This window comes from Acanthochromis polyacanthus, chromosome 19 (genome assembly GCF_021347895.1).
Source record: "Acanthochromis polyacanthus isolate Apoly-LR-REF ecotype Palm Island chromosome 19, KAUST_Apoly_ChrSc, whole genome shotgun sequence".
NCBI lineage: Eukaryota > Metazoa > Chordata > Actinopteri > Pomacentridae > Acanthochromis > Acanthochromis polyacanthus.
In genome coordinates, this window is record NC_067131.1 from 20,956,262 (window position 1) to 20,979,326 (window position 23,065).

At 42.7% G+C, this 23,065-nt stretch overlaps 1 protein-coding gene and 1 long non-coding RNA gene across 4 annotated transcripts in view; one reads left to right on the forward strand and one right to left on the reverse strand.

The window, feature by feature from the left end:
- The first annotated feature begins 18,729 nt into the window (after positions 1-18,729).
- Positions 18,730-21,286, forward strand: LOC127531043 (uncharacterized). The gene is made up of 2 exons (XR_007937902.1): positions 18,730-18,909; positions 19,659-21,286. It is a non-coding gene; the product is annotated as an uncharacterized LOC127531043 (long non-coding RNA).
- Positions 21,287-22,037: 751 nt separating this feature from the next.
- Positions 22,038-23,065, reverse strand: part of LOC110956095 (urotensin-2 receptor) — a 70,283-nt gene continuing 69,255 nt past the window's right edge. For all 3 annotated transcript variants that reach the window (XM_051939230.1, XM_051939231.1, XM_051939232.1), the window contains one exon: positions 22,038-22,533. In XM_051939230.1, the coding sequence (XP_051795190.1) occupies positions 22,156-22,533 (378 nt within the window). In that variant the 3' untranslated portion in view covers positions 22,038-22,155. The remainder of the gene's footprint in view (positions 22,534-23,065) is intronic.

Genomic DNA, 23,065 nt, shown 5'->3' on the forward strand with positions numbered 1-23,065 from the left:
CAAACTCATAATCAGTCAGTCTGCCTATTTAAAGGGAGACAAGTAGTCACCCTGCTGTTTGGTGAAAAGGTGTGTACCACACTGAACATGGACAACAGAAAGCGAAGGAGAGAATTGTCCCAGGACATCCGAAAAAAAATTATAGACAAACATCTTAAAGGTAAAGGCTATAAGACCATCTCTAAACAGCTTGAAGTTCCTGTGACAACAGTGGCTCATATTATTCAGAAGTTCAAGACCCACGGGACAGTAGCCAACCTCCCTGGACGTGGCCGCAAGAGGAAAATTGATGACAAATTGAAGAGACGGATCGTTGGAATTGTATCCAAAGAGCCCAGAGCAACCTCCAAAGAAATTAAAGGTGAGCTCCAAGGCCAAGGTACATCAGTGTCAGATCGCACCATTCGTCGTTGTTTGAGCCAAAGTGGACTTCATGGGAGACGACCAAGGAGGACACCACTGTTGAAAAAAACTCATAAAAAAGCCAGACTGGAATTTGCAAAAATGCATGTTGACAAGCCACAAAGCTTCTGGGAGAATGTCCTTTGGACAGATGAGACCAATCTGGAGCTTTTTGGTAAGGCACATCAACTCTATGTTCATAGACTCAAAAAGCAAGCATACGAAGAAAAGAACACTGTCCCTACGGTGAAACATGGAGGAGGCTCAGTAATGTTTTGGGGCTGCTTTGCTGCATCTGGCACAGGGTGTCTTGAAAGTGTGCAAGGTACGATGAAATCTGAAGACTATCAAGGCATTCTGGAGAGAAATGTGCTGCCTCGTGTCAGAAAGCTTGGTCTCAGTCGCAGGTCATGGGTCTTCCAACAGGACAACGAGCCAAAACACACAGCCAAAAACACCCAAGAATGGCTGAGAGAAAAGCGTTGGACTATTCTAAAGTGGCCTTCTATGAGCCCAGATCTGAATCCCATTGAACATATGTGGAAGGAGCTGAAACATGCCATTTGGAGAAGACACCCATCAAACCTGAGACAACTGGAGCTGTTTGCTCATGAGGAGTGGGCCAAAATACCTGTTGACAGCTGCAGAACGCTCATTGCCAAATACAGAAATCGTTTAATTGCAGTGATTGCCTCAAAAGGTTGTGCAACAAAATATTAAGTTATGGGTACCATCATTTTTGTCCAGCCCTATTTCATTAGTTTGTTTTTTTAAATAATTATGTTAATCAACAATTCAAAAGTGATGGCTGATTTTGATTATTTAATTTTCAATAAATTTTTATTTATTGTTACTTTTGTGAGTTTCAAGTGATTTCAGTGAGAATTGTGGGTTTTTCCTTCTTTAACTGAGGGGTACCAACAATTTTGTCCACGTGTGTATATATATATATATATATATATATATATATATATATATATGTTCTGCCTTTTAATCTTGCTGAACAGCACCTCCTACTGGTCCCTTTTTATATCGCTGTCCGCAGCAGTATTTTCTCTTCAGTGCAGCCGTGTGCATCAGAGCCATGTGCAGTTCTCCTTTTCTATTTCAAGTCTGAGCGATTATACGTCTGTAAGTAGCGATTCATTGTTTTATTACTGTTTATTGATGATACCTGTTGCAAATATGTGTTACTTTCTGTGGTAGAAATGCCAAATTCATTGCTAATCAGCTCTAGCTATGAAGCTTATTCTGTTAGCCTTTAGCATGACGTGCAGTTTACTGATTGTGAAGCTTGCTTATAGGGTTGTGAGCTAATACTGATTTAGTTCTCCTGTTCACTTACATTGTAATTTTGTGAATGTTTAGTAGCTAAATTCATGTTTGTGTCAATTCATATGTTTAAAAAGCATTGTTAAAAAGGTAAACTATTTACAGTGGAAAATGTTATTCAGTACACAGTGTAAATTTATTCTGTGTGTATTTCATGTCATTGCAGTTCTACAAAAAAGAAGGATATATTAAAAGAAGGAAAGGAAAAGAGAATCAAAAACACAAGACTTTGCCTTCAAACAAAACTCAGTCTCCTCCTGGTCCTTTTCCCACCTTCTGATGTTAACTGTCTGCCTAGCTTCGCAAAAGTGGCTTACGCATAGTGAGGGCAGAACAATATATATACAGTGAACCCTCGCTATAACGCCGTTCACCTTTCATGGCTTCGCTGTTTCACGGATTTTTTTAGTGCAGTTTTTTTATGCTTTTTTTAAACAGTTCATTGTGTTCTGCATCCTGATTGGCTAAGGGACTGACCAACGTGAACAGTCTCTGCGCCTCGTCTCCTCTGCCATACAGGCCAGCGCTGCCTGCTGTGGAGCGCTGGATCATTTCTCTTCTTGGTCTCCTTGTAGTGAGACACCCTGAAAGACGGAGCCGACGGAGCAGCCTTTTATTCTTTTCCCCCGCCGTCTCTGGCCACCGCAGCCGCGCTACCCAGGAGAAGAGCGCGGGCGCGAGCCTTCCCCACCCCCGACTGCTCCAATTGATTCAGCCGGCTCGCTCTCTGAGGCAAGAGTACCGCTGCGGCGTCCACCTGGCTGCAGCTGCAGCGCGCCCCCAAGTGCAGTATTGTATAATAACTGTAAAAAATAAAGCTGACTACTTCACGGATTTCGCCTATCGCGAACCCCCGCGATAAACGAGGGTTCACTGTATATATATATATATATATATACATACCGCAGCATTTAATGATGCTACGGGACGAAGCCGTGCAGTTACGGTAGCGCTCTCTGTATACGTTGCCAAGGCAACCAGTTGCCTGTCAGTGATCAGAATTTAACCTGATATGTGTGCAGGGCTGCAGCTTCTACAGACACAAATGAGTTTACGGCTACATATTAGCACAACAAAACAACATGTAGTAACAGGATGAGGATAAAAAGTTTGTACATCGGGTGACACGTCAGCAGATAGGCTACCCGTTGCAACAAAATATCAAACACAGGCCGAAATAAATAACTTCCTAAATGCGGGATAACAAGATATGGACTAGAACAGCTAAGAAAAGACACTCATTTTAGGAACATCACGTAGGTACGGCCCGTACACATATTATTGCAGGTTGTAGAGAGGGTGCTCGATTTGCTTACCCAGCTGTCCAGAAATGATATTAATAGTATTAGTATTTCGTGGGCATGTTATACCTATTTCGTGACCACAAATTAGTATTTCGAGCTCACGTTGTACCTACTTCGTGGGAACGAAGTAGCATTTCGTTCGAACGAAGTAGTATTTCGTGGGAACAAATTAGTATTTCGTGCGCACATTATAGCTATATCGTGGCCACAATTTATTTATTTTTTTAGGTTAGCACTTTTGCCTTGAAGTAAGAAGATCCCCGGTTCAAAATCCCGGGGTGGGCCTGCATCTTTCTGCATGGAGTTTGCATGTTCTCCCTGTGTATGCGTGGGTTTTCTCCAGGTACTCCGGCTTCCTCCCACAGTTCAAAAATATGCTGAGGTGAATTGGTTACTCTAGATTGCCCATAGGTGTGAATGTGAGTGTGCTTGTTTGTCTGTATATGTAGCCCTGTGACAGACTGGCGACCTGTCCAGAGTGTCCCCTGCCTTCGCCCGAGTCAGCTGGGATAGGCTCCAGCACCCCCCGCGACCCCAGTGAAGATAAAGCGGTGAATGGATGAATGGATGGATAAATACTGAAGTATTATGGCGACTGAACCACACCCTTGTTTCCTGCTCAGTCTGTCATTCTGACTGCACCTTCTCTTCTCTTCTCTTCTCTTCTCTTCTCTTCTCTTCTCTTCTCTTCTCTTCTCTTCTCTTCTCTTCTCTTCTCTTCTCGTCCTTCTTAACTGATAGGATCAAGGACTCAGCCCAGTGCTCCAATCAAGCTGTACCTGACTCAGTAAGAGAATATGCAAAAAAGATGGACATATCCTTTAGCCAGCAGGAGGTGATTCCTCTGCTTACAAACAGAAGTCTGACTGTACAGTATGAGGAAAAAAATCCTACTTCTCATTTGATCTGTCACTTTAGTAAACATTTATTTTTTCTTGTTTTACTCACTACCTTCAAGTCTCCTTCAACGCAGCATGATGTTCATTTTATGAATAAGAAATGCACTCAGAGAGCACTGTACTCCACCAAAACTGCTCAGTCGTTGCATTGATTTCTGACGGATCGAATCTTTCATCTGTGGCACAAATCACAGCATTGAAGAATGTGGCCATTTAATATACAGTACCTCCAGGATTTCGCGGGCATTTTTTGTGATTGTTGCGGCCGAAAATGCCTGAATTCGTGGCAGCTTTTCTAAAAAAAGAGACAAAAGTTGCAATGTTTTAAGCTTATTTGTTGTGATGAAATTGCGGGAGACAGTGACAATTGATAAAAAGCTGCATTTTTTTTCAGCTTGTAGAACATGTTTCAACACTGTAACTGACAATATTTAGTCCAAAATTTCCACAAAAGCTGGCACACCATTGTGGGACATTAGCAGCAGCCAGATACTGGTTTAATATGACGTGGTTGGTAAATTTGCGGCACAAAATGATAATTTACTGTTGAATTAATCATATTTGTACATATCTGTCAATGGCTTAAAAAGTTCATTTCACTTCCTGGCACACACGTGTTCACACACACGCTCACGGCTTGTAATGTCAATTAACAAGAACAGCACTGAGAGAGCGTAGTACTAAACCAAGACTGTTCATTACCTGACCTTGTGCTTAACACAGGTGTGTGTTCTGCATGTGAACAAACCGAATCACGTGACCTAACTATGTAGCAGTCGACGGGAATTGATGGGACTCAAACACCCCCACAATTTAATCAGTTGTTCCTTGTGTTATTTCCGATACTTCCACAGTGGTAGATTTGTTGTAGGATCACAATCCTGTGATCGTCAGCAAGCCGCTGAGGTAGCGTTGACTTGTTGCCATGGTTACTGTGCCACTATCCCGCTATGAAACCTTAACAAATCTATGGATCCAAACTTTAAGCCATATCACTGCCAAAGTCTAATCATTTGGTCCCTGTGTCATTTCTGACTGACCCTGAACATTTAATTCAGGGTCCTGAGACGGTTTTTGAGTTTTGTTGGTAACAGAGGAAGAATTCACACACGTTGATCATCACATAACTCTGCCGTGTTTTTTGGTGGAATAATTAATCTAATTTACCTCATTCTTTCAGCTCTCCAACGGATCTGGATGTAACAGTTTCCATAATGGTGATTTGTCTAGTCTGTTGTCCATTTATTTCAGCCTTTCTAATATGTTCTGTTTTTTTAATACTTTAAGTTTTTAACTTTACAAAACATGCCACAACAGGGCAACAGTCAAACATTAAAGAATGAGAAACAACAAACAAAAAAAAAAAGGAGAAGGCTGCCAGACAGTTAAAAATTTACATAAACAGACTTTCAGGGAAAAAAACAATTGCAGTAGATAAAGTAAAGCGAGTACCATGTCAAAAGTAGAGTCAGGCATCACACCTGTACGGAGCCCCCTAGGGGACATCCTTCGTGTTGTATTTTCTCTCCTTCCTGTTTGTGTTATATCCCTTCCTGTTTTACTTTTTCTCCTCTGCGTTTGTATTTTATTCCTTCGTGTTTGTGTTTTTTTCCTTCGCGTTGTACTTTCTCTCCTCCGCGTTTGTGTTTTATCCCTCCGCGTTTATTTTTTAAGGAACACTTTTGTCATTTTTGCCCTCCGCCTTTATTTTTTAAGGAACACTTTTGTCATTTTTGTTGTTGACAAGTTGTTTTTCAAAGACGGAGTTCGCGTTCAAAGTCGAACGCCGCGTTTAAAACGAACTCCGCGTTCAAAGTCGAACTCCGTCTTGGGCCCGAGCAGTGCCACTCAGTCAGTCTGTTGAGCGTGCAGCAGGGGAGTCAGAGGACGGATTCCTACGGTACTACTTCCTGTCCAAACTTAGTTTGGAGGTTTGCTTTGCCTGGCACACCGGCTGATCATCACCTTGGGACATTACATGCCAAACGGTAAATAATTATTTTAATGAATACTACAGTGCTTCATCTATTGTTCTGAACTTTGCTTATCTCAAGTCACATTAGCCCTTTCTGTATTTATCGCAGTTGGACTGCTTCGGTTTGCACGCTGGCATGAAGCTAAAAGGAGCGCTCGTTTTTGTCAACGTTTCTACTGACCAAACCGCGACTGTTTCTCTGAATGTATAAAAAGCGCACCGTCCCGCGAGCGGTCCCACTGAACAAAAACGAGCGCCCCTTTTAGCTTCATGCTAGCGTGCAAACCGAAGCAGTCCAACTGCGATAAATACAGAAAGGGAGTTCGAGCCATCTTTGGCGCATGCGCGTTTGGAGCAATCGCTATTTGATTACCTTCCCCTGTGACCTATGTGACGTCATTTCAGTATTTTTCTACTCGTACCCATAAACTTGAATTCATCCTCACAGGGAAGACTTCGTAGTCGTAGAAATTAGAGTTGCACTCACAACTTTTAGGTTCATACTCGTAAAAACAATCCTAACCCTAAATTTATCAAACTCATGCATATGACAGCAGAATTTTGTGTACAAGTTTTTTATTAACATACAAATGTTTAACATTACGAATACGAATGGTTAGAATCGTGGATGAATATTTTTGACAGTAATCTTACTCCATAAGTTTATGGTATAGCCAGAGATGCTTGCAAAGGAATTTATATATTCTAATAGTATGGGGATTGAGACCACGGTTAGACAGACAAGGAGATTGTCCGCATACAGAGTCACACGGGTCTCGGTGCTGCCTGACCCAATACCTTTAATGTATGGATGTTGTCTAATACCAATAGCCAGGGGTTCCAGTGCTATATTGAACAGCAGAAGGGACAATGGGTCCCCCTGGCGGACGCTACATTGCAGTGAATGGATCAGATCTGTCCCCATTCGTTAGAATGGAAGATTTTGGTTGCTGTATAATATTTTGACCCACTCTATGAAAGTGTTGCCGAATCCAAATTTGCTGAGTGTTGCAAATAGATAAGGCCACTCTATCATATCAAATGCCTTGTGGGCGTCTAAGGACAATATAGCCGTGCTGTCGTTTTTACCGTACTCTGTATACATGATATTAGGGATTTTGCGGACATTGCAGAAGGAGTACCTGCCCAGAATAAATCCTGTTTGGTCCAGATGGATGATACTTGCCACATTTTTAGCAAGCCGTTTTGCCAGAACTTTTGTAATTATTTTCAGATCGTAATTTAGTAGGGCAATAGGCCGGTAGCTACCAGGGTCTGTTTCATCCTTGTCCTTTTTTAGTAGAACACAAATATTTGCTTCGCTGAGAGAGGGTGGAAGCTGCTTATTTCCAAACACATCTCGAATCATTCTCAGCAGAGAGGGTACAAGAACCCCATGAAAGGCTTTGTAAAACTCTGGCCCAAACCCATCTGGACCCGCCGCTTTGCCAGTGGGGAAGTCTCTAATAGCATCCTGTAGTTCAGAAAGCGAGAAATCTGAGTCCAGACTCTCCCTGAAAGCTGCGTCCAATGTTGGGAGGTGGAGTGAATCAAAAAACTGATTGAAGTCTTCCTGTCTAGCTGTTGATTGTGACGTGTAGATTTCTGAATAAAATTCTTTGAAACATTCATTTATGTCCTTTTGGTCTGTAAGCATCTTTTCCCACAGTATTGTGTCATTCACCTCCCCATTGTCGTTGGTCTCCAGGAACTGTAATATGTGCGTAGTGATGTGTGTTTTAAAAGCCGGATCCTCAAGAAGATAGGGATTAAGGCGCCAACTATATACTTGTGTAGGGGAGGACAATGTAAGGTTGAGAATAACAGGGCTGTGGTCAGATATTACTATATTGTGATATTCAGTGTGGTGTGGTGTTAGAAATTAATCTGGAGTCTATTAGAAAATAATTGATTCGTGTGTAGGATCTGTGTACATTAGAATAAAAAGAATAATCCCAATCAGATGGGTGCTGGAGTCTCCAGACATCCACCATCTTCTTTTTTTTCATCAAATTATTAATAGTTTGTACAGCAAGAATGTTTGGAGGGGGGGCAGAAGACAGCCTATCCAAATATGGGTCTAGGTAGCAATTAAAATTGCCCCCGATCACTATGTGGCTTGAATCGTCATCTGGGATCAAATCAAACATCTTTCAAAAGAAAGCTGGGTCATCTGTGTTCGGCCCATATATATTCACTAGTGTAACAGGAAATAAGTTAATATGCCCAGTCAAAATTATAAACCTGCCATTTGGGTCAGTAGTGGATGACTGAAGTCGAAACGGCACAGTCTCCCAAAAAAGATAGCGACGCCTCGGGCTTTTGATGTGAATGGTGACTGATAAACCTGTGAAATCCAATTAGCCCTGAGTTTTGTGAACTGAGTAGCTTTAACATGGGTTTCTTGTAAAAATATAATGTCAGATTTCAATGATTTCAAATGTGAAAAAACTTTGTTACATTTTAACTGTGTGACCTAAACCACGCACATTACAAGAGGCCAGGGACATGAAATCCAAAGCATTATTCGCAGATGGTACCTTTTACATTAGGGTGAAATACAAACTTAACATTCAGTCTGGCAGCCAATCTTATACACAGAAAAATAACATCAACAGTTAACAAGTACACCAACAAATCTCCTACCCAAAGCTTCCCCAAACGAAGCATAGTTACCCTCATCCACATCTGGGATCGCCAGGAAAAGAAAACAAAACCTCCATCTAACTGCCCCTCATTAGTACGCAGAATAGAAGCAAGTTAAGCATTGGAAACAAAAACCGCCATGGTGAAAGTTTACTCAGAACACATTTAGACTCTCTTCATCTGTGTTTAGAAAGATGAGCTTTCAGAGTTTTTGGTTTACAAAAGTCTTAGCCTCATCTGGATGGTTGAATGTTTTTACTTGCCCGAGGTAATGGATGTGGAGTCTGGCCGGGAAACGCAGCGAGTGATGGATCTCTCGCTCTCTCAGCAGCTGCAGCACTTCACGGAATCTCCGCCGTTGCTCCATCACCCCCGCAGTGTAATCGGGAAAGATTAGGATTTGGTTACCTTGGTATTCCATCGAACTCTGTCTCCCCAGCTGCAGAATCTTCTCCTTCTCCTGGGCTAGATGCACCCGCGCGATTATCATGCGGGGTCTAGATCCTTCTGGTGGTTTGGGCTGTTGGATGCGGTGGGCTCTGTCGATAACGACCGGCTTGGTGAAGTTGTCCTCCCTGAGCAGCTTAGGGATCAGGTTGGACACAAACTCAATCGGCCTCCCTTTCTCCTCATCCTCCGGGATGCCAATAATTCTTATGTTGTTGCGCCTGAATCTTCCTTCAAGATCCGAAAGCCTGGCCCGCAGCATCTTGTTCTCTTTCTGCAGTTCAGCGACTGAAGTTTCAACAGCATGGATACGTGCTCGTGATCTGCAGCCTGGTTCTCCGTCGTTGTCAGTCTCTCAGTTAGCTCCCGCTGGGCAGACAAAATGTTCTGAAAGTTCTGCTTCTGATTAATTTATTGTTATCTTTATTGAAAAAAATACTTTTCTTTCAAAAATAAGGACATTTCTAAGTGACCCCAAACTTTTGAATGTGTATGTGATACAGATCTCAAACTCTAAGGTGCCAACTAAAGATGCAATCTGATTCTGGAGAAAGATTGTTGACCTTTAGCACAGACGTGCACAGGACATGCTGGAGTGGCACTGTATGGGAGCTCATATAGGTGATATTCACTGGTGCTGGATAAGAGTTTAGAAAGGGTTTAGACAAGGATCTGGCACGATCATAGACACATGTACATTACTCGGATTTTTAACAGTAAAGTATATAAATTGGTTTTACCTCTTTAAAATAATCTTTTGTCAGATGTCAACATCCTTAATGTGCAGAAAACATAACCAGACAAGAGGCAAACATCTCACTAACAACTATTTGTTCATCTGAGTCCATTGCCAATTTATTCTAATTATGGTAAGTTCCTGTCCTAAATCTTCTGAATTTCTCAGGCTAGAGAATATTTATTGTTGCTGAACATGTCTCAACCAGCTCACCCACTTCCACACATAAACATTAAGAGGCACCAGTTGTCCCATATGGACATGTTTACACTGCATACCAGGAAGTAGGAATCCTAAACAGACAAGTTTTTAGAGGGCCAGAAATAAATACCATCCGCAATCACAGAACCCATCAAAGCTAGGCTTTCCTGCGATAGAAACCTTCAACAAAGCTTCCAAATCTACAGCCTCAACTGCTTCTCAGGCTGTTGATGCAGAATTGTTAGTAGAAAAACTGCTGGAAATGACTGCACTCCTAAGGTGTCCCTGCTGAAAAAACCAGCATAGACCAGCATGCATTTCATGCTGGTCTATGCTGGTTTATGCTGGTCTATGCTGGTCTATGCTGGTTTATGCTGGTCTATGCTGGTTTGATGTTGGTTTTAGCTGGTGGACCAGCATTGCAATGCTGGTCCACCAGCTAAACCAACACCAAATCATGCTGGTCTGTGCTGGTTATGCTTGTCTATGCTGGTTTTGCTGGTAGACCAGCATTGCAGTGCTGATCCATCAGCTAAACCAACACCAAATTATGCTGTGCTAGTCTATGCTGGTTAATGCTAGTTTGCTCATGCTCTTTTTTCTTCTGCTGAATCAGCTGTCAACCATCATGGTCGGAGCTGATAAAATTTCAACTATGCTAATTCATCAGTTTGTATGTAGCTAAGCAGACAATACCTTTAAAACACACTGTCTCATTTGTTGGTGAAACAATAAATTATTTTGTTTGAGATTCTGTCAACTATGTCAAAATTAAATAGAATTACAGAGAATTTAAATAAAATTTAACATCTTGGGAGAATTACTAATGAAGGCTGTACTGTTGCACCCAATGTGACCTCGTGTCCTGTATTGAGATTCACAGCCAGCTAAACTCTTTCTTGCATCGCTTCCTCCAAGGAACAGGCACGTGTTGCATTTGGACAGGATTTAATGCAAAAAAGTGTGAAACTGAAATGATACAAAATATAGAAAAATACTCAATACACAAATTATAATATGTCCATGTAAAACAAACATTTGCTTGCATACACAAGGTGCATCAAAGGACTAACTCAAACCTAGCTGTCACATCACATGAATTAGACCGGACTTTACTATATGGCATGCATAGCATATGAAAACGTGTCAAACTGATATTAATAATGTCTAATAAACATACACAACTTACTCATATTGCCACTGGAAGGGATAGAAAGGAGCAGATGACATTGCAACGCGAGAGACACAACATGCTTGCTTGCCTCGTGCGAAATCAATACTGCCTGTTACATTTCTTCTATCTACTACTATGCTCAACATAACGAACTGTGTAAACTTGCACCCCCTACAGGCCTGGAGAAACAACAATACAAAAACAGCTCCAATACACTCCCCGCCTGGCATTATTTCAAGAATGCCACTATAACTTGTATAAACTTCAATAAACTACTCTCTCAAAAGAAGGATACAGTCTGAAATAGGTCTACGGAAGGTCTTAGTAGTTTTGTCATATGCAACCTTCACTTCCACCTTCCTAACGACTCCATCTCTGCTTGGAAAGGCCTTCAAGATGACTCCCATAGGCCATTCATATCTTTTCAGTTGCTTGTCCTTTAGAAGAATGATATCTCCTTCCTTCAAGTTCGGTTTGCTGTGCTGCCATTTCTGACGACTCTGGAGCATGTTCAGGTATTCTTTCTGCCATCTAGCCCAGAATGTGTCAGCAAGGGCTTGAACTCTCTTCCACTGATGTTTATACATGTCAGCCTTGGTGTGATCCCCAGGTGGAATTGGAATTGGATCGAACTTCTGGTTGAGTAGAGTCGATGGGGTGAGGATTAAGGGAGCCTCCGGATCTGAGGAAACAGGTACTAAGGGCCTAGCATTGACAATCGCTGTGTCCTCAGCCATTAATGTTGTCAGAACCTCGTGAGTCAGTGTAGGGTTTCCTGCTTGTAGGAGCATTGAGTCTAGGATGCGTCGTGAGATGCCTATCATACGCTCCCAGGTGCCACCCATGTGAGATGAGTGAGGGGCGTTGAACACCCAAGAACACCTCTGTTTGTGTAGGTAGTCATCCACACTTGTCTCACCAGGCTTTGGAGGATCCAGCTTTAATTCCTTTGAGGCACCAATGAAATTGGTGCCGCAGTCTGACCTCAGCTGCTTAGCGGGTCCTCTGATTGCAAAAAATCTACGAAGAGCATTAATGAAGCTGGAGGAACTCAGAGTTTCAATCACCTCAATATGAATGGCCCTTGTAGACATGCAAGTGAATAAGACTGCCCATCTCTTACTGTTAGCTTGACCACCTTTAGTGCGGCGCGTTGTAACCTCCCACGGTCCAAATACATCTAGACCAACATAAGAAAATGGGGGATCAATCTGTAAGCGTTCGGCAGGCAGGTCTGCCATAATTTGCTGCTCTGTTCTGCCCCGAAGCTTTCTGCAAATCACACACTTGTGGATTACGCTACTGATGGATCTCTTCGCACCAACTATCCATAAGCCACCTGCTCTCACAGCTCCCTCTGTGAAGTGTCTTCCTTGGTGCTGGACAGCTTCATGGTAATGTCGAATGAGCAGTGTAGCAATGTGATGCTTTCCTGGTATCAGAAGAGGGTTGGCTTCATGACTTGGCAAGTTGGACTCTGCAAGTCGTCCTCCTACTCGCAGTAGGTTTTTGTCATCAATAATAGGATTAAGTTTGTGGAGAGAACTGTTGCGTGATATGTCTTGTTTTGTCATGACACATTTTATTTCCTCTGCATAGACTTTGTGCTGAACACACCTGATGATTGTGTTCTCTGCTTGAGATAAAGCTTCATCCGTGAGACATGCTTTACAGAGGTGCCAGCCTCTACAACCACCACCATCTTTGGACTTGAAACTGTGAGAGATGTGACGGAGGTAGGCCACTGCTTTGACAAGGGAAGTCCATTTTGAGAACCGTTCAAAGCGTGACAAACCTAAGGCACCTGGAACAGATGTGGTCACAAGCACAGTCACATTCTGACGAATTTCAACATCTGACTCTGGATCAATGAGTTCAAATGGGCCCTTTTCTGTGGAAAGGCTCTCGTGATTGAGAAGAAATGCTGGGCCGTACAACCATGCAGTGCTAGCAAGTTTCTCTGCTGCTAAAGACCGAGAGCCATGATCAGCAGGATTGTGCTCTGACTGGACATATCTCCATTGGCCTGGTAGAGAAGACTGCTTGATTCTCTGTATACGATTGTTCACATATACATGAAATCTTCTGTTCTGATTGCTTATGTATCCTAACACCACCTTACTGTCAGTGTAAAATGTTGTCCTGTCAGTCTTTATTTTCAGCTCTTCTGTGAGGAGCTCTGCCATCTCCACAGCGAGTACTGCAGCACAGAGCTCTAATCGAGGTATGGTGAGTTCCGCAACAGGAGCCAGTTTGGCCTTACCCATCACGAACCCAACTTCATTGTGCCCATCTTCATGTGTGACCCTCAGGTAAGCTACCGCAGCGATGGCTTTCACTGAAGCATCTGAAAACATACAAAGTTCAATGAAGGTGGCTTGTGAGATGGAGAATGTGACGTAGGTACGTGGTATGTGAAGATTTGTGAGACTCTGCAATGAATCATGCCATCTTCTCCAGTCATCATACATGTCTTGGGGTAAGGGACTGTCCCACTCAATGTTGCTGCTAGTGAGCTCTCTGAGAAGAAGTCTGCCTTTGATGGTAACGGGTGCAAGCAAACCAAGGGGGTCAAACAAGCTGTTGACTGTCGAGAGCACGCCACGACGAGTGAAGGGCTTCTGCTGCTGTGGAACACAGAATGTAAATGTGTCTGATGTGGGATTTCAACTCACCCCTAAGCTGCGCTGGAGTGGAAGCTCATCAGTTGTCAAATCAAGGTCTTTGATATCTTTGGCCCTGTCTTCAGGGGGGAATGCACTCACCACTTCCACTTTATTAGAAGCAATCTTGTGGAGACGCAGATTAGAGAGGGCAAGCATTTTTTGAGCTCTCTGTAGGACATCAATAGCCTCAGTTTCAGTTGGAAAAGACTTTAACGCATCGTCGACATAGAAGTCCTGCTCTATGAAGTTTCGAGCATCAGTTCCATATTCACTTTCTGCCTCCCTCGCTGCCATTCTCAGCCCGTAGATCGCCACTGCTGGGGAGGGACTGTTACCGAAGACGTGCACCCTCACTCGGTAGTCTACTATGTCTTTGGTTAGGTCATTGTCTTCGTACCACAGGAAGCGAAGGTAATCCCTATGATCTTCCTGGACTACAAAACAGTAAAAGATTTGTTCAATGTCAGCTGTAATGGCGACTGGTTCTTTCCTGAAACGAAGAAGCACACCCAAAAGTGTGTTGTTCATGTCTGGGCCGGAAAGCAGTACGTCATTGAGGGACACTCCATCAAACTGTGCGCTGGAATCAAACACCACACGTATCTTTCCTGGCTTTTGTGGATGGTATACACCAAATATCGGGAGATACCAGTTCTCTTTGCTGCTGTTATGTGGTGGAGCAAGCTCTGCATGTTGGTTGTCGAGCATTTTCTGCATGAACTCTGTGAAGTGTCTTTTCAATTCTGGTTTCTTGTCAAGCATACGACGTAAGGACGTGAGCCGTTGGTAGGCGTAGGACCGATTGTCCGGGAGTTTGCATCTGGGGGTCCGAAATGGGAGTGGTGCAACCCAGCTGTTACTGTCGTCCTTGAAGAATCCCTCCATCTTCTTCAGAAAGATTGTGTCTTCGACAGAATGAGCTAGTTGGTTGTCTTTGTTAGTGCGACAAAACACAGTCTCCCCTAAATTCTCAACTGTGAGTCTGTGATGTGGGTGAGCCAATGGCAGTTGATTGGAAATGGCTTTCTCTTGGCTTAAACTGAAGTCCTCCTTTACACTGAAGCGACTGTCACAGGGAGTGAGATAGCTTGGGCGGCCATTGTCCAATACATGTGTTTTCAGAGCAGTCACTTCATTTGGCCTGTGAGCATTGCCAAGACACACGTCACCAACAATAACCCAGCCCAGGTCAAGCTTCTGTGCAAATGGGTCGTTGTGTCTGCCATTAACATGCTCCCTCACTTTGTGAACTCTCAAAAGGTTCCGTCCTATCAGCAACAGTATATCTGCACTTGGGTCGAGAGGTGGTATTTCAGGAGCTATTGCTTTCAGATGGCGGTGGTGTAAAGCAGCTTCTGCAGTGGGTATTTCTTCCCTATTGTTGGGGATGGCGTTACACTCTAAGAGTGTGGGGAGCGGAAAACTCATTTTTCCATCTAATGACTCGACTATGTAGTCACATGCTCTTCTACCAGTCACTTGTGTAATACCACTACAGGTTTTCAGCGTGTATGGTTCAGCTGGGCTTTGTATATTAAATATGTCAAAAAACTCTGTCTTTGCAAGTGATTGGTTACTTTGATCGTCAATTATTGCATACATTCTTTTGCTGTTGTCTCGCTGACCTTTGGGATAGACTTGCACCAAGCAGATCTTAGAACAGGATTTCCCTGTGATTTTGTTTCCACATACCTCTGTACATGTGGCAGTAACATCTGAGTCCAGTGCATTTGTTTGCTCCCCGCCATGCTCTTTAGTAGATGAAGGAGACCTGGACATTTGCGGTGGTGGGCCAGGATGAAGAGCTGTCAGGTGTTTCTCACTGTCGCACTCTTCACATCTAATTGTGACTGTACAATGTTTGGCTTGGTGGCAGGTCGAAGCAAGGCAGCGAAAGCAGATGTTGTTGTCTTTGAGCAACTTTTTTCTGTCCTCGAGTAGCATAGCTCTGAAACCCCTGCATCTTTTAAGTGGGTGGGGTTTGTGATGTATGGGACACTGTCTTTCAATGTCTTTACCTGCTTCTTTCGTGTTGGATCCCTCTGATGATACGTCCGTCTTGTGCACTGTGACTGATGGCCTTTGGTTGTAGTTACCAGTTGGTTTACCTTTTCTATAGCTGGGAGTGTGATGGTCATACAAGAGATTTGTTGTGTTGAAATTTGTGGCGAAGCTTGGATCATTCCTTGCTTTGGCTTGACCTTTCACAAACTCAACAAAGACTGAGAAGGGTGGGAAGCTAACATTGTGGTCTTCTTTAAACTTTGAGCCTACCATGGTCCACTTTTCTTGAAGGTGGTAAGGCAGCTTCTCCACGATTGGACCTACTCCTCTGGCCGTGTCAAGGTAACTTAACCCAGGTAAATATCCGTCTAGCTTTGCAGCTTGGATTTCACACAGTAAATCTGACAGGTCACGAAGCTTGTGTGGTTCTTTGCCAGAGAGTTTTGGGAAATTTTGTATTCTGGCAAACAGGGAGTTTTCTATTGCTTCTGGCGAGCCGTAACATTCCTCTAATCTCACCCATATCATATTCAAACCAGCAGGTGGATACTTTATGTTGACTGCTTTTAGTCTTTTAGCATGCTCAGAGGACTCAGGGCCTAGCCACCTAATGAGTAGATTCATTTCTTCACTGGCTGTAAGTCCAAGGTTCCCGATGGTACTCTGGAATGTGGCTTTCCAGCTTAGGTAACTCTCTGGCTTATCATCAAATTTAGACAGTCCTCCAGTTACAAGTTGACTCTTGGCTAGAAATCTGGCAAGGTCACTTGCTATGCTGTCAGCATTATTATTTGGGCTTAATCCCTGCTGTGGTGTTAACACATGATGGGGAATTTGTGGAGTTGCATCTCTTTGTGGTGGTGTAGCACCATCTTGTGACGTAAATGGGTATTGCACTGGTTCTATCTTGGGACCAAGAGGTGTGTACATTACTGGTTGTTTGCATCGTTCCATCTGATATTTGCTGTCATCATGTTGAAATGTGTCTCTATTGTCTTGAGCCGGGTCAGTGTATTTGTGTTCATTTATGTATTCACTCACTTTTTGCTCCAGTGTTGGTTGTAGTGGCAAAAATGACAACTCTTCCTTTGATTCAGCTATGTCAAATTGAGCTGCTGCTGACTCCATCACCTCTGCTTTAGCCATGGCTGCATCGGCTTCCTTTTGGAGATTGAGCACGTCGAGAGTTGCTTCTAAACGGGCCTTTTCCACTTTAATGCTCATCTCCTTTTCAGCATAGGCTAATCTGGCTTTCACCGCTTGAGCTTCTGCTTGTGCTCGTGCTGCTGCCATACTGGCTCGGGTTGACGCTGATGACCTGCTTGAACATGCTGCTGATGATCTAACAGTCAGTTTTCCTGAAGACTTTGAGGACTTCGCTGAGCGAATGGACCTCGTTTCTTCGTCTTGACCTTCAGCCCCTAATTTATCCATGGTTGAGTAGAACTGCTGCTTGTTGTCCCTCACAGAGTGCTATGATTTCACTGTACTGTTGCACCCAATGTGACCTCGTGTCCTGTATTGAGATTCACAGCCAGCTAAACTCTTTCTTGCATCGCTTCCTCCAAGGAACAGGCACGTGTTGCATTTGGACAGGATTTAATGCAGGGAAAAATTTTGACAAAATGGAGTCCTTTTCCTGCATTCTGGTGCATTTTGAGGCCAAAAATTATGTTCAATATTGCTTCAGTTTATTTCAACATTTTAATTAAACAAGTTACTCATACACAATTTGCATCTGGACTATTTTTATTTCTAAGTAATAAGAAATACGCACAACAATTACTGTAAAAAATCAATATATCAATCTGTAACATAAAATACATACTCATTCAACACTTTTTAAGACTAGAAAGTACTGAATCTTACTTTCCTATTGAGATTCATGATAATTCGTGAAAAAAATGAGATTCATCTAAACAAAAACATTATTTTTGCCATAGAATGGCTTTCTTCTAAAACTACAAAGTATCACTGGAAAGTACTCTCAGTCATTAAATTATCCCTCAGACTAGAAATTACTAATTTGTATTACAAAATAATGCAGACTAGAAAAGCCTTTGATTAAACAGTCACTATGTGATATTGCAATTGTTTATGACTTAGAACATTTTCCAGCCACTGACAGATCCCTCTCCTTGTCCTCATTGTTGTACGCCTTCCCGGGGTTAGTCCGAATCCTTTTTTCTGATTGACTGAGACGAAACACGTGACAGTGTGCATCTATTAATGATTGGAAGCATTTGGGTCGTTCCGGTTGTACTCGGTAGCGTTCTTCAGTAAAGCAGCGCTCAATTTAGACGGTTGCCAGGTCGCCATTTGCGACTAAAAACCGATTTTGGCGACCAAAAATGACAAAAAACACGCTGGTTAGGGGCCCAAATATTTTGAGTTGGACTACTGACCTCCAAATCCAAGTTTCCGCCGATTTAATTTCAAATTTGAACATTTTATTGTCGCTGATGTTAACGTCGTTAACATCTCGCGGGAGTCCGCGAGACTCCGTCGGATCCAGAACCAGCCCAGAATGTGGTGGCGGCATCCGGAGGACAGCACCAACTGAGCCTGAGCACCGCGAATGGAAAGCACCAAGCCACCGGAGCTCTCATTTTTTCAACTCGGCAGGTCCGCTGGCTGCTCTCCCTGGTCACAGACTGCTCAGACTCCCCTGCTAGCTGCTCGGCTAACACCTGCCGCTCCTCGCCGCTCATCTGCCCGGGACAAACCGCACCTGTTCCGGCTGTCAACGTCCCCAGTCACCCACTAGGAGCTCCGGACAATGCGCTGCTCATTCGTGGGTGACTTTTCACGGCCGTGGGGGGTTTTAAGGCACACTTTGCCCAGCGACCAGTAATGGCTCGGCGGCTCCAGCTAACAAGTTGACGTGGAAGAGGAACTGGATCTCTTCCCCCTCCCCCCTCCAAAAAAAAAAAAAAAGTAGGATTAATTTTTTTGGCCACTGAAAGTTGATTTTGGCTCCTAAAAATGTCTAAATTGATGTATGTTGGTGGCCCAAAAAATGTCATTTGGGCGACCGGACCTCTCAGCCTTAAATCTAGTGCTGTAAAGGAGGCGCGGTTTGTTATTTTCTTTGATTATCACTCGGCAAATCACGAAAAAGTTGTAAGTTAACTATTTTTTCACATTTATTAGGCAAAATTAGCTTCGCCACCGTGGCTAAACATGCTAAAAATGGCTTCGCCATCCTGAGGAAGGTTTTAAGCCTAGACTTAAATGTAGAGAGAGTGTCTGCCTGTCTGACGCATGGAGAGAGCTGATTCCACAGACACTATCAAATAAAGCAGAAATGCCTGAAAAACTAGAAATGCACTCAGAGAACGCAGAATATTTCTTGTATCCAGACAGTGATCTGGATCACCCTCAAAATCTAATCAATTGTTCTTTGTCCCATTTCTGACATTTCCTGAAAGTCTCATCAAAATCTGCACACAGAGTTATGTTTCTAACAGACAAACAAACCCACCCAAAACATAACCTTCATGGCAGAGGTGAAAATCTTAAAAGTTTTCTAGATTGATACAGTCCAGTGGCTGGCTTCCAGCTGTTAGCATCACAACTTACCTTAGCAGAAATCATGACAGTGAATATTTTGTTCACTTTTATCGAGCCTGAGCTAAGCCATGTTGTTAAGAGCTTAAAGCCAGCTACTGGTCGTATTGACACAAAAATGATATTGATCATGTCTCTCTATGAAAATGACAGAGAAAGGGTTAACTCCCAAATTGTCTGAGTATTCCTTTAATGCACAAGGCTAGAAAGCAGTGTCGTCAGGACAGTTGAAATGGGGACAATTTTTAATTGACAATTTACAACATTTTGCTGATGGAATGTTTTGTTTGATTTCATCACAGGATTGTGACACTGATGAGACGTGGGCAAAAGTATCTGTCGGGGTGCTGACTGTTGTCAGTGAAGATGAGCAAGTCGTTCCAAATCAGCTCCACCTTCACCCAATATCTACTGCCATCATTGTTGAGGGAGGTATTGTAATGGACAATGTCCAGAACCTGCCTGAGGCACTTTGCCTTTTGTTTGGATTGTCATACGCTTTACATTTAGATTACCCAAAGGCCATGAAAAACACTTTGGGCTTCATTCAAAGAGTGATGCTTGGCCTGGGAGAGAGCAAACTCCCACCAAAATTGCAAAGTCTTAAAAATCTCTTGTTGAGTTACAATGCAAATGCACGAGTGGATTCAGTTGTTTCTTATTGTTCACTGTCAGCCCACGGGTTCATCAGCAAGTTAGAGGCTGTAGATGTTCGTACATTCATTCACACAGGTGAGATTGCCAGTCATTACCCTCTCAGGTTTTTGTGTTAAATACAGTGTTATAAAGAGAAGAAAAAGTTGATGTAAATGGAAGAAAAATAAAAGGCAATTTATATTTGAACTTTCAGCAGTTATTACCTTGATTTATTATGTTTAATTGTAATTCGGATTATTTTAAGAAATTGGAGCCTGTTTTTCATTCCTGTATGGATAGTTTTGAACCACTTGAATTGCTGAAGTTCAGTTTGCATGGTTTTAGAAAATAAGTCAGATTGCTGTCCAAGTAAATATATAACTTAGAAATGCTAAGTTAGTTCAACTTAGATAAATATGTTAAATGAACTGAACAGTGTAAATTTAACATGCAATTTAGTAGATTGAAATAGTAATTCTGAGTAGTCTTTACTAAGTCAAGCGTGTTCTAAAATGAGTTATCAAGTACAGTCTACTTGATTGTTTTAGTTGCTGAACCTCATTTGTAAGTGTACTCTACAAAGGAAGTGCTAGTTAGTACAACTAAATTTAACTCGTTCTCTTTACTTGTTTTTTTTTAAGTGCAACCGGTTTGCATGCTTTTTTTAAGTAATGATAACTAATTGGATTTTACAGTTAACAGGGTTATTTAGTATGCACTGCCAACAGTTTCTTTGGCCTGGTGTTACAGAAACATCAAACTAGAAAGAAATTTTTGTCCCTTGCAGTGAATGGAAGTGTGATAAAGTACTCATGTATAAAGATCAATATTAGGGGGGTTTGCATGTTTCAGTCAATTGTGTACAAATTGCATGAGACTTAGATTACTAACATTTTGGCATTATGATGCTTGATTGTATTTTTCTAATACACTGTGATACTTACAAATCTGTGCATGTCTTTTCAGTGTGTTTCAGGCAGTGGCTGAAAAAACAGAATGTGGAACAAGCAGAATTGGAAGCCAGGGTGGGAAAGGCTGGATGTTGCATCTCCGAAAAAATCATGGACATTAATAGACAAAAAAAAAGGCCACTTAAGTGGTGAGTGTCTAAGTCCAAAACATTTCCAGTTGTACAGTATATTGCATTTTCATGTTTTGGATTTTCCTTGTTTAGGCCCATAGATGTATTGTGTGTTTATTTGTAATCTTAGTCATTCATCTTATTAAATAATATTATGTAATATATTTCCTAATGTTTGTTACCTTATTGTTATTAAACTACATTGTCATGAAACCTCAAATTGTCTTCATTGAACAGCAACTTGACATTAAGAAACATTAAGCACGTGATATTTTTACAACTTCTGGTCGCAATCAACATTCCAGCATCCCAACAGAGACTAATATCAACAGGTATGGTTCTGCTAATCGGCATAAAAGATTGGTGACCATAGAATAGAATGCTTGACATCAGTATTCCATGATAGGACCACATTACCAGCTTGCCATTATTCTGTGTGGGCAATAAGCCAACAGCATCTCATACAGGTGACACAGCACTACAGACCAGCATTGTATGCTGATATGCTGGTATATACCAGCATACCATGCTGGTCACCAGCATACCAGCATGCCACGGTGGTCACCAGCATGAAGACCAACATTTGTTGTGTTTTGAAGCTGATGACCAGCATGGTATGCTGGTCACCAGCATGAAGACCAACATTTGTTGTGTTTTGAAGCTGGTGACCAGCATGGCATGCTGGTATGCTGGTCACCAGCATGAAGACCAACATTTGTTGTGTTTTGAAGCTGGTGACCAGCATGAAGACCAACATTTGTTGTGTTTTGAAGCTGGTCACCAGCATGAAGACCAACATTTGTTGTGTTTTGAAGCTGGTGACCAGCATGAAGACCAACATTTGTTGTGTTTTGAAGCTGGTGACCAGCATGCCATGCTGGTGACCAGCATGCCATGCTGGTCACCAGCATACCAGCATACCATGCTGGTGACCAGCTTCAAAACACAACAAATGTTGGTCTTCATTCTGGTGACCAGCATGCTGGTCCATGCTGGTTTTTTCAGCAGGGGTGTTTAGGCTTTCTTCTGGTTTTCACAACAGTTAACAAATCCCATTTTAGTGAGAGAAAGCTGCTCCTACCTCACAAACTGCTGTTATGAGCTCTTAGTGAGGCTGTGTGAGTGAGCATGAAGCTCTCAGTACACTGCTGGCTGCTGGCAGACGGCGATCTGCGTGGTGAACGCTGGAAACGATTCCGCCGGTTGAAGTAGCTGGCAGCCGTCCATGACCGTTTGTGCTTCCTCAGGTACTCCTTGTAGTTCTTGGTGAGCAGCGTGTAGAGGAATGGGTTGATGCAGCTGTTTGAGTACGTCAGGCATGTGGTCAGGTAGTTGATATTGCGTTTGGCTTTAGTGGACAGAGGCAGTGACGGGTGAAACTGACCCAGCAGCTGCCAGATCCAAAAGGGCAGGAAACAGGCCCAGAACAGAAGCACAATGGTGAAGATCAGGTACAGCACCTGCAAGGGTGCAAGAACAGAGAAAGGTGCTATTAATGAGACTCACATTTCATTTGGCAGCACACCTGATGGAGCAACATTGATGTGAGATGCTGAGCTAAGTGTTATCTGTATTCCCCAAAAAAGTTCTGCTTTGGTCTTTTCTACCAATCCAATCACTTGTCTTTGCAAGGCTTCTGAAATCACAAGACCTGTTATAAGCACTTAAAAGCTCCAATTCCATGATTACTCCACTAAGGAACGCAATGGAGTTATGTGATGATTGGCGTACGTTTGTCCATCTGTTAGTCTGTCTGTCCTTCTTTCTCTCTGTTAGCAACATTACTCAAAAACAGAATAACAGATTTGGATGAAATTTTCAGGGAAGGTCAGAAATGACACAAGGGCCAAGTGATTAGATTTTGGCAGTGATGCGACTCATAGCGTGGATCCATGGATTTGCTAAATATTTTTGTATCATAATGAGGTAGCATCACTGCGTCAGTGTAACTATGACAACAAGTGAACACTACCTCAGCTGCCTGCTGACGAT